At 46.9% G+C, this 11,569-nt stretch overlaps 1 protein-coding gene across 1 annotated transcript; it reads right to left on the bottom strand.

Annotated features, from left to right (window-relative positions):
• Positions 1-6,670: 6,670 nt before the first annotated feature.
• LOC146768252 (E3 ubiquitin-protein ligase Topors-like) lies at positions 6,671-10,134 on the bottom strand. The gene has a single exon (XM_085570505.1). The coding sequence runs from the start codon at positions 7,721-7,723 to the stop codon at positions 6,692-6,694; it is 1,032 nt and encodes a 343-aa protein (XP_085426631.1). The 5' UTR covers positions 7,724-10,134; the 3' UTR covers positions 6,671-6,691.
• Between the last annotated feature and the right edge of the window lie 1,435 nt (positions 10,135-11,569).

Here is an 11,569-nt window from a genome sequence, read left to right as displayed (position 1 = left end):
TTGGTTTGTGTGCATGAAGAAAATTGTACATTAAACCAAATTACTCTGGTAAAAAGCCACTTTAAAGAAGCTGAGGCTATGTATGTGCTACCTTCTATCCATGGGTAATTTGCTTAGATGCTACAAGACTAACTGAAAATGGGCAACAAACCAAAGTAAGTTTGTTCCAAAATGACAAGTGAGCTTGGTCCAAAATTACTATAAAAATGGATAGTGAGAATTAAAAAACTAACAAACAACAGAAATAACTAAAAACCCAAAACAAACAAAACCCCAAATCAAAAAAAAAGGACAACCTACATGAGTTTTAATAAAATAAAAATGAATTCTACATAATTTTCTTTTGGCACACTCAAGGAGAACCAAAGTGTGCTTCCTCAGCCTGCAGGGAATATAGCTTGCATCATGTATTACAGGATTTGGGTGTATCTTGAGAGAGTCATCCCAAGTGAGTGTTACATTTGCATCATAGAAGAATGTTTTGTTTAGCCTACTTGAGTAAAATTCCTGAAATTCCTAGGTCTAGCTGCTCAGCGTACTTCTGTGCCTGAGGGCACTTTTTATCCCCTATTTCTTCAAGAAGCTGAAGATACTCTCTGCTCTGGCAAGATCAAAGCTAGCCATGGTAGTTCACTCCAAGTTAGCCTAATGCTGGCAGTAGTGTTGCTCAATTTTGTGAAATGCAACGTATGGTAGGTCTGCAGAACAGAGAGATGCCTTAATTTGTAAAAAGCTATAAAGTTGAGTCTTCTGTTATATGTGAAGCCAATGTTGAATTTTTATGCTAACTTTATTCTGTAGCTTTTCATAGCTTTAAAAACTCAATTGACTTTCAAAAATGTTGGCTAAGAAATCTGTGGTGTATTTGGTAATTTCTGTAGCCTCCCAATGAATATACAGTAGCTTAACAATAGTGGTGTCTAGCAGTTTTCTTTGACTATTTTGCAGCATCATGAGGGTGTGCAGGAAATCCTTTCCTGTTCATAGAGACCTTGTTAATATCACAGTAGCATGCAGAATGACCCTTCTGACAATTACAGTGGCAACCATAATGCAATAAAATACACTTCATATCTGAGACTTGTGCTCATTATATTCATAGGTAGGAACCAAATCTTCTATTTCTATGTGAAATGAGCTTACTTAAAATCCTTGGGACACCAAGGTTTTCAGTGCCTCTGTGAAACTATAGAATCAGAATATTCTGAGTTAGAAAGGACTCACAAGGATCGACTCCAACTCTTGGAGTACTCTTGGAATACTCAAGTCGTAGTATGTGCCAGAGAGCATTGTCCAATGCTTGAACTCTGCTGGGCTTGGTGCTGTGACTGTTTACCTGGGGAACCTGCTCCAGTGCCCAGCCACTCTCCATGAAGAGCCTTTTTCTAATATCCAAGCTACACTTCCCCGACACAACTTCATGCCATTTCCTCAGGTCCAGTCACTGATCATGAGAGAAGAAATAGTACCTCCTCTCTGCTTTCCCTCATGAGGATGGTGAAGAGTGTAATGAAGTCTTCCTCCAGAGAGGAGATGTCCTCTGCTTGATTATAGTTCAGTGCAAAACGTGGAGCAGCAGAGCAGTGCCTGGTATCACATGAGTGCATACAATACATTTAGTTGTGTCAGAACTGGATGAGAAGGTAAGACTGAGCCTATGACAACTGAGAATTTAAGAGGAAAAAGTAATAGCACACCTTAATTTCTAAACATTCTCATTGTTAGACATGTTGGCTCTTATAAACATGTGGCTACACAGTCAGTCATGTGCATAAAATATTTCATTACAAATTCACTCTTACCAATTTTTGGCTGTAATTATTTTAAATAAATAAGTATGTTTTAAAGAACTATATTATGAGAGAAACTTCTTGCATATTTTTGTGCTAACTTCAGTTTGTTACTAAAATTGAGTGGTAAGAAATGTGCCAGTGTTGCTATTACTGAAGCACACATTAATATTTGATCTAAACACATGGAGCAGACTGGGATATTTTGGTTGAAGCTTCATTGTCAAAAAAATGCTGAAATGCATACCACTTGAGATCTGACTAGGATTGGGCATATGGCAATGCTCTTCCCATTTTCAAAAGACCCTGAGTAGATCAAACCATCTATTTAACTGGTACAATCTATTTTGGACATAATTTGGTTTGTGTGTGCTCTAAGGTATTCTTTTCAGCTTGTCCTGGGCAACCCAAAAAAATGTAGATTGTATTCCATTTATCCTTGACATCAATCCATGCAGTTTGTGTTAATGTTCCTTTAAGACCGGGGGGCAGAAGTGGATCCAGAATGTTTTACTCTGGAGGGGTAGGTTCTGGGGGGGGCTGGGGCGGGGGTGGGAGGTTCGAGGGATCCCTTTTAGGAGACAGGGAGCAGGCACACAGAGTCCTCTCTCTTGTTTCTTGCTCAGATGCCAGGGAAGTTGCCTGGCATAGGTCTCCAAGAAACTGCATTTTTTTCAATCCAAAACTGTTTCAGAGGGAATTTCACAATTCCCTGCACACAGCTGCAGCACTGGCTGGAGCCGTTGGGGCCAGGGCTGTGGGTTTCGGTGCCCAGTGAGGTTGGTTTTCTTTCCCCTCAAAGCAGCAGCACTCGAAACTGCAGTGACCAAACCAACTGGGTCTGGCCAGCCAAAAGGAAGCAGAGGAGCTGGCACTGCAGGTGAGGTCAGCTGCCCCAGGCAGTGCCAGGCCCAGGGAACTGACACTGCAGGGGGAAGGCTGAGCCAAGTGGGGTTTCTCTGCCGTCTTGTCTTTGTACTCTGGGCCACATGGTCTTCTTTGGAGGCTGCCATATTGGATGGGGCTTCTCCAGCATCTTGTTTTCTTTGTTCCTGGGGAGTCCACAGGGTTCAGTACCTTTGTACCTTGTGATCATTACTGCTATCTAAGCTGTGACTATTTTGCTTTTTAGTAAACTGTTATTTTTTTCACTTACACCTCACATTTGTCTCTCCTTATTGGTGAAAGGTGAGCAGTTAAAACTAAAGGGGAGGTAGCTCATTTCTCAGGCTCCACCCCATAGTTAATCTTAAACTAAAACATGCTGTGCAAAATGTTGATTTAAAAATATGCATCTACTCATTTAATGAACTTGGTAGCAATTACATTTTTCCCTAGTTCATTTCTATTTGATTTGGTCATATTTTTTGCAGAAGAGCAAGGAGAGGGGAAGCTGATTTCTGCACAACCTGAGAGCAAGTGGCCATCATCCATGGGCAGCTGTGGAAACACAGAGTAGACAAAGGGAGAAATCAGGAAGTGTCCAGGACTCAGATGAAAGCTCAGTGGGTCTTTGAAAAGCTTTCGGGGGTAAGACAAGGATCAGGAACTAAAACTGTGCACACCAGGGATAGGCACAAAGCACTGGCATGCTCCTGATGCCTAAAGCAAGGTGGGAAAAACAGCCAGTGAGGCCCATGAGGCAGACAGTGCCAAACTGCAAACTGGATACATGTCTTCTATTTTTTTTCCTTTTCCTGGCAGCATCAGTATTGATTTTCAGATATTTTCTTGCTGTCTGAGTAACAGGTGAGATAGCATCTGCAGCAGCATTTGACCTACATTTGCTCTACCCCTCTGCTGTCCTCTTCACAGGCATCACTCTCATTCCTCTTGGAGAGGGAGTAGGCAGTAAATGGTTACAGTGTTTGAGCCACTGATCTGGCTAATGTTGGTTCCTGTGCTTATGCTGTGAGCATAGAGTAAAAAGAGGTTGAAGGCAGGTAGGAAGAAGACCCACTGCAGCCATGACCATGGCTGTGACAGCACCCTTGCACTCTTTTTGTATGGAAAGTCTGAAGGAGGATCTGGGGCCTTGAGGTAGTGTAGTGTTGTTCTTCTCTCTGTGCTTCTCATGGGTTGTGCATTTTCCACCCTTTTGTTCTTCATTGATGCTGTGACAGCTTACTGTTAGTCAGTGTCCTAGGCACAAAGGAGAGGATCTGGTAGAATTGAGCTTTTGTTTCATGGATGTCCTGGCTAAGATTTGAGGCATGATAATAATCAGCAGTTTAAATGCTATATTTTAGACATTGGACAGGTCCTGAAAGTAATGAGTTGAGGTTGACCTTCAATTGAGCTCAGCATGCTTGGTATGCTTCTTGGTATGTTAGTTCTTTTTGCTTTTTGCTTTTTCTATGAAGGAAAACTTATTAGATAGGGTTGGGTTTTTTTCAGTACAACAAAGCAGACCTGTTAGCTAAAATGCTGCGAGACTAATGTGTTAAGTATTAGTCATCTCTAAAGCATGTGTCTAAAACAGTAATCCTTCTGCTTTATTTGATAACTGCCAAAATGCCTACTTAAATAGATGGGGGAAATGCCAAAAGAGGGGTTAAAAATAATGTACTGTGTCTACGGATAGCACTTTGCTATGGGTAGTTGTAAATCCTGTGAGTGTCAGAGCTGGCTTGAAGAGGTAGGTTCTAGATAGTGTGTAGCTGAGGAGCCCATCCTGCATCAGACAGAGGGCTTGATCTTTTCACCTTGATAATGTCAGAAGTATGGGGGTTTGTTGTCCTGTGGAAACCCAGCAAAACTGGATAAACCCAGAAAAATTAAAAAAAAACACTTCTTGCAAATCTGTGCAGATGGTTGCATTATGTTGAGATGATCCACGGTTCTCACCCCGCTCAGAAGGTATATGCCTTCTTCCCACAAAGTGGCAGAGACAATGCCTAGACTGGGAGATGGTTATGGGTATTTAGTGCCTTCTGCTAGTCCAGAGCTGTGAAAAAATGTCATCAGGGGAAATTTCTCCATATGTACTGGTCTCCAATTTCTTGATATGGTGACCTTGCAAAAGCTTCTCAAAGAGGACCAGTATTGAGAAAATAAAACACAGAGAAAAGACCCTTTTGTTTCAGTAGACATCAGGTGCGGGAGCCCAGGAGTCACAGAGGTTCAGCCAGGGACCTACAATGGTAAAGCCAAAAAGCACATAAAGCCACAAAGGCAGGAATAGGCATGACTTGGTTCCCCTTTCTCTGGAAAACACAGTCTATAAGGAATTGTTTATGGCCCAGAAGAGAGAGCTAGTGCTGGCATTGATGGTGGGCTCCCCCTGGTGCCTCATCCCCACGGTGAATAATGCCCTTAGAGACCCAAGCATATGCACAGAAGACTGCCCTGCTGCCAAGTGGCAGAACTTGCTGGGGAGCCCTGGGGAGCTGCCACAGAGTTCTTTCTAAACCCTGCACAGCACCATTCCTGGTCATCCCTTACAATTGAGCTGGACTGATGTAGAACAGTGTTGAGAGTTGGGCAGGGTAGGCTGTTACAGCCACTTTTGGGGCCCACCTAGGAAGTCTGGAAAGCTTCTTCCCCCAAGATGTGGGCCACAAAGACCACTTCATGGAGCATGAGCAGCAGTACCTGGTCAAAATGGCCCAAAGAAGCCCTGAAAACAGGCCATTGCTCAGTGCTGCAGAAGAAGGTAAGAAAAACACCTGAGGACACTTGATAATCCAGCATGGAGAAAAAAAAAGAAGCCATTCTCTCTCAAGCTGCAGGGCATGAGAGGCCATCTTCATGAGTCATGAGCAGCAGGCAGCAACCCAGCCAAAAGAGACTGAGGAAGCCCTAAGCAGTGGTCATGCTCAGGCCTAAGCATTCTCATGCACTGCTTACCTCCACAGCAGAGAAAGGTAAAATAACCTCAGGTACCATTATCAATCTGTCCCAGGAGAAAATTCCTTCCTGACCTCAATGCTGGTGACCAGCTATTCCCTGAGCACTTGAGTGAGACCTTTCATCTCCTTGTCACATAGGGTGGTAAACTACTCAAGAGATGTCCAAGACAGATTCTGACTCAACATATCAGAGGCTTCTGAGAGTAGCCACATGCCCCCAGCCTAATGGATCTTGGAGACAACATTGCTTTCTGTGTCTGGCAGGACACAAGTGGGTGCTCCAAAGCACTGGACTCCCTTGTGAAATCTCTGCACCCTATATCTTACAGCTGCTGACCCATCTCTGCAGGGCATGGGAACAGAGAGTTCTGCAGTGGTCCTCCTGAAGGGATACTCTTGGTCTTGCCAGTGCTCTCCAGGAGATAAGAGCTTGAGATCCTTGGGCACCTCCTCATATTCTAGATCTTTGCATTGCCAGCATCCCCGTTCAGCCATCTATCCCCCTTCCCTTCCCTTCCCTTCCCTTCCCTTCCCTTCCCTTCCCTTCCCTTCCCTTCCCTTCCCTTCCCTTCCCTTCCCTTCCCTTCCCTTCCCTTCCCTTCCCTTCCCTTCCCTTCCCTTCCCTTCCCTTCCCTTCCCTTCCCTTCCCTTCCCTTCCCTTCCCTTCCCTCTCTAGCTCCGGTGTCCACGCTCGTTTTTTGTGCCTCCCTGGCAGGCTCCGGAGGAGCGAGGGTGCCGTCGCTGACGTGGAGAAAGCAGAGCGGAAAGTGGCAGCAGGTGGACAGGCAGGAGAACGGGGTGCAGGCGGAGGCCGTAGTTCCGATAAGCCAGCTGTCCCTGCTGCCCGCTCCCCCGCAGCTGCAGCGGGATGTGTGGCAGGAGAAGATGCCGCGGCTGTGGTCTGGCGGCTCCAGAGGCCGTGGCCGTGCCCAACGCCCAAAAGCAGGCGGTTGCCGTGCACAGGGGGATGTGAGGGGAGAGGGAAAAGACACCAGGAGAAGAGGGATAAAGAAACCCTCAGAGACTGTGTCAAACAAACAAACAACCATTTTATTTCCTTCTACAATCAAGGGATCTTGGCTTGCGCCGCCGGCGGCGGGACGGCCTCTTCGGGGGCTGGGGCGCGTCCTGAGGGCCAGCGGCCCTCCTCTTTGCTGGGCGCCGGGGCCCCTCGGGCGGGCAGTCGCTGTCGGGGCCAGGAGCGGAGGGGCTGCCGGCCCGGGCAGAGGGGCCGGGCGCTGCTGCTGCGGCGCTGCCGGGCTCCTCCGGGGGCTGCTCCCGCTCCGCGGGGCCGGGCGCGGACGGAGAGCGCCCGGGGCCCGCGCGGAGCTCGGCCTCCACCGTGCCGACGTCCGCCTCCGCCTCGGAGGCTGCGGAGCCGCAGGGGGAGGCCGGGGTGGGAGTGGGAGTCCCCTGGGGGGATGCAGAGGGGTCAGGCATGCCTGTGGGACCCTCCTCCTGCTCCTCCTCCTCCTCACCCTCCTCCTCCTCAGCCTGGGGGTTGAGGAGGTTCATCTGCCGCAGGATCTCGTCGCTGCAGCGGTCAGCGGCAGTGTTGATGAGCCGCTGCACAAATGCCGCCGTCCGCCCCTGCAGCAGGGGCTGCATCTCCCGGACCAAGTCCTCCTCACTCAGCCCGTAGCGGCACAAATTGACTACAATGACACTCTGTGCCAGAGCCACCTCCCACCAGCGGGCGTTGAGGAGCTCTGATAGCTCCTGGTTCAGCCAGGGCATCAGGGGCTCGAGGATCTCTGAGCGCTCCTGGAAAAAATTTGCCCAGATCTGAGGTGGGAAGCCAGCTACGTAAGCCCTGGGCATCGGCTCCGCAGCCCTCTGCTCATCCTGGCGGTGAGCAGCCGATGAGTCTGAGGGCCTTGGAAGAACTATCTCCAGAAAGTCTTCGTCTGACCGAACAGAGTAAATGATGCTGCTGATTGCCTGCCTGCACAGGGGGCACGATGGTTTCCTCTTGGCCCACCGCACAATGCAGCCCAGGCAGAACAGGTGGCTGCAGGGTGTTACAGAAGCGATTTCACCTGGAATGTCACGGCAGATGGGGCAGTTCCACTCTGTGGCCATGTTTGCGTGTTGCAGCAGAGCTGGGGACAGCAGCTGCTCCTTCTTGTTGGTGTGACACGCTGAAAAATGGTCACTTGTTGTCCCAGGGAAATGGGCAGCTAAAAGAAATAAATGCCCAAGCCCCTCAAGAAGGACACACTCACAGCTCCCCAGACACCATCACCCACCCCAGGGCCACCCTATGTAAGCACACTTCCTGCACCACTCACCTGTGCTGCTGCAAGCACCAGCCACAGTACTTAGATTCCTGAACCAGAAAGGGCTAAGGAAACAGGCAAAGTCTTGTGAATGAGAACTGAGAGTTGCTGACAGCAGCTCCCAATGGCCTCACAGGCTTCCAGTCCTCCCAGGCACGCTTGCCAGGAGTCCAGACACCAGTAAGACTGAGCCAGGGGCTCCCTGTGCCCAAACATAACCAGTGAGGGATGTGAGGTCACAGTGCGTTGCTGGCAACTTAGGTTGCCAACCATGGAGTGTGTGGACGGCTGATGTCACAGTCTGCTGTTCTGTACTGGCAACCTTGACTGCCTTCCAAAATCTGCCATAGAATGTCTTTCTCCCATGCAGGTACATGGCATCAGGAGAAAAAATGGGGTATGTGGGCCATGCTGTACCATCATTTGTTAGTGCCTCTGAATTTTACAACCATTTCAAGTCATTAGTTCAAGCACTTCTCCTTTAGAAGCATGTTACCTGCTAGTTTTGCGTTTTAGTGATGGGAGGGTGCTATGTACATCAGGTACATGGGCTGGCCTGTTTAAATCTGGTGAGGTGACAGCCCATATTCTCTATTCTCAATGCTGCTTGCCTGCACCGCTCAGAGGTAAGCGCATCCTGATATGTCATGCCAATCTCTGCACAAACTTGCCAGGTTGTTTTTAAATTCAGCTTTTTTTCTTCTCTACAGCCCCATGGGATTGGGGTTGAGAAGCACAATGGTGTGGTCATTAGCTCTGTTGCTCTCAACCCATTCAAAAATAAAGTTGAAAATGGACAGATAGCTGAAAAGTAAGCATCAAGCACAATTTTGTGCAAACCAGTCAGAAATGTGGAGAAAAACTATACTTCACTGAGTTTTAATCTCTCTCCCTTGTGTTAGGGCTTGCCACAGACTGGGCCACCCAAGCAAGGGCAGGTCTGCCTATTCTTGCTGTGCTTCCCAAGCTGCTTTGCCTGCAGCTTTCAGGGAGCTGTAAATCACTCCAGCCAGGATTGCAGCTGGGCATTTTCTTTCTCTTTAGGATCTTTTACTAAAACTACTGGGAAGTGATCAAGTGAGTTATAGCTCAAAACCAGCCTGGTAGAGAAGGGAATTTTTGGAGGAGTTTTCCTGCCTCATCCTCTCAGGAATATCTTATAGTGAAAAAGCCCTAGGCACATCACAGTATCATCCCTACCTTCTTGAACCCTAAAATTACATAACTTCAACCAGTGCCAACTGAGCAGAAGTTTAGTTCATGTTCAGTGTGAAGTAAAACTTTTAAAAGCCAAGTTCATGCTGCTTTGATGAATGAGCCCAGTATCCAGGGTTCTCTGTTGGAGGAGGGTGAATGTGTGTCGATCTGTGCTTTTTCTTGGCTCTTTCCTTGCACTGACCCCCTTCAGTGCTGAGGGCAGCACCAAGCTCTCACCTGGCCACTCCCTGTGCACAGGCTGTTGTCATTTTTAAGGGCAGGATCTTTTAAAGATCCCTTGAAGAGTTTTGGTTTATTATGAGAGGGAAAGAGTAAAAAAATCAGTGATCCATCTCTTTGGATCAGGGACTTACCTGAGCTTCCTTGGAGACTCTATCTGTTGTGCACTTGACCTGGCTGACCCTGGGCTGTCCTGTCCAGCTGTCTCTCATTAACAAGCAGGATGGGATGTGGTTCTAGTCTAAGGAGATTTGTGTTTCTGCTGGGTCCATTAATTCCAGAGTCCATTTTCAGGATGGCCAATCAGTAGTACTGGGGTCAAGAAGGAATCTTCCCCCAGGGCAGACTGGCACTAGTTCTCAGGGAGTTTTGCTTTCCTCTGCAGCACTGAGCAGGACCACTGTTCAGGACTCCTTCAGTCCCTTTTGGCTGGGTTGCTGTCTGCTGCTCATGCCTCATGAAGATGGTCTGTCATACCTGCAGCTGTGGGCAAGCAGCATTTCTTCACAGGGAAAGTCCATCTGGCCCAATATTCTGTCCCCAAAGTGTCCAACACCAGTGTCTGCAGAAGAGCACAGGAGCACTGAAGTTCAGTCCTGACGGGGTCCTGGTGGTGCTCACAGGCTTCAGTGGCTGGGACTGGCCTCCCCTGCGAACTCCAGCCCCACCACCTCCTGCCAAGGGCCCGGGGGACATGGCTCAGCCCAGCCTGGGACCTCTGTCCCTGCCTGAGCCCTGCTGTGGGTGTGCCCATGTTGTGGCGCGGCATGCGCTCCTCTCGCCGCGGCAGTCCGAGCCGTGCCGGGCTGGGCGGTGAGGGAAGAGAACGGGCGGCCGCTTCCCCCTGCAAGCTCTGCAGTTCAGTTCGTGGCACGCGGGGACAGACGAAGGCGACACGGGACTTGGGGGTGAACAGGATGGTTTTATTCAGCAAGCCCCAAGACCCCCTCGAGGGGGGGGGCAAAGGTTTTATACAAGAACTCAGGAGGACGGGTGTAGGAACAGTAACCAATAAGGGAATAGCAGGGGAGGAGTTTAGGGCAGAACTAACATATCACAAACCTATCAGGGGAAACAGGGGAGTGGAATAGTACAAATGGATCAATAGAGTGTTGAGCCTCACTAAATAGACAAGGAATGGTCTGGAAGCTGAGGATGGGGCTAGGATGAATGACAGGGAAGGTTCTAGGGAAAGGGGCAGGGAAAGGGAGGATTGGCAACTTGGAGATGAGGGGGTTAGGGATGGGGGGGTGAACAGATATTAAACAAATATCAAATGAAAGAAAAACACACCACCGCATCTCCCTCTTTTCTTTTACAAAAGGAAGGAGAATTCTGTGGTTTAAGCAAATTAATACAACATAAAATTATATGATAACTTTGTAAATTACTTAAAGGACATGAAAGACACATTATTGCATTTATAGGGCAGGAAGAGTAGTAACATCCTAAATTAGACATAAGACTGTACAAAACTTGCTGTTTTGCTGCTCTGAGTAACAATCTAGAATAATGCAAATAATTGAAATAATTGAAATAGAATTGAAATCAGATAAAAACCAGGTGATTGAAATAGAATGAAATAGTTAGCAGAAATTAAACTAAAAAATTGAATTAGAATGATTAAAATCACAACTATCTAATTTAAATAAAATAATTAAATGGGATTATCGGAATTAAATATAATAAAAGATCAACTAAATATAACTAATAAATTTTTAAACTTCGCAGCAATGCATCAAGCCTGAAGTGATACACTAGCTACGTGATTCCTGTAGCAATGATGGTCAAAAACACAGCCTTTAAGTAAAAAAATATCAGAAAAGACTGAATTAATTATAATTATAACAAAACAACTTAATATTGAATTAAATTGTAACATTACATATTATTAAAAAAAACATAAGTTGAAAGACATCAAAAATGATAAACTAATTGTGATTATAACATATGAAACATATAAAAACTTCATCTGGAATATATAAAATTGTCCTAAACAAAAGTCCAAATTAAGGGTACAAAGCACAGCAGGATTTGTGATTTCATCTGATTTAAAACTTGCTTCGTTACGGCGTTTGCGATGTTCAGCTTCTTAAATTCTTAAAGCAGAGTCAGCGGATAATGATGTGGTTTGTTCAATTTGAATGTTTGTTTGAGAGGTGGGCATAATATCTTGAGTATTAATTAAATGAGACGATTTTTTTTTTTCCTA

The sequence above is a fragment of the Lonchura striata genome, chromosome 2 (genome assembly GCF_050655825.1).
Source record: "Lonchura striata isolate lonStrDom1 chromosome 2, ASM5065582v1, whole genome shotgun sequence".
Taxonomy (NCBI): domain Eukaryota; kingdom Metazoa; phylum Chordata; class Aves; order Passeriformes; family Estrildidae; genus Lonchura; species Lonchura striata.
This window is presented reverse-complemented; position numbering and strand designations above follow the sequence as displayed.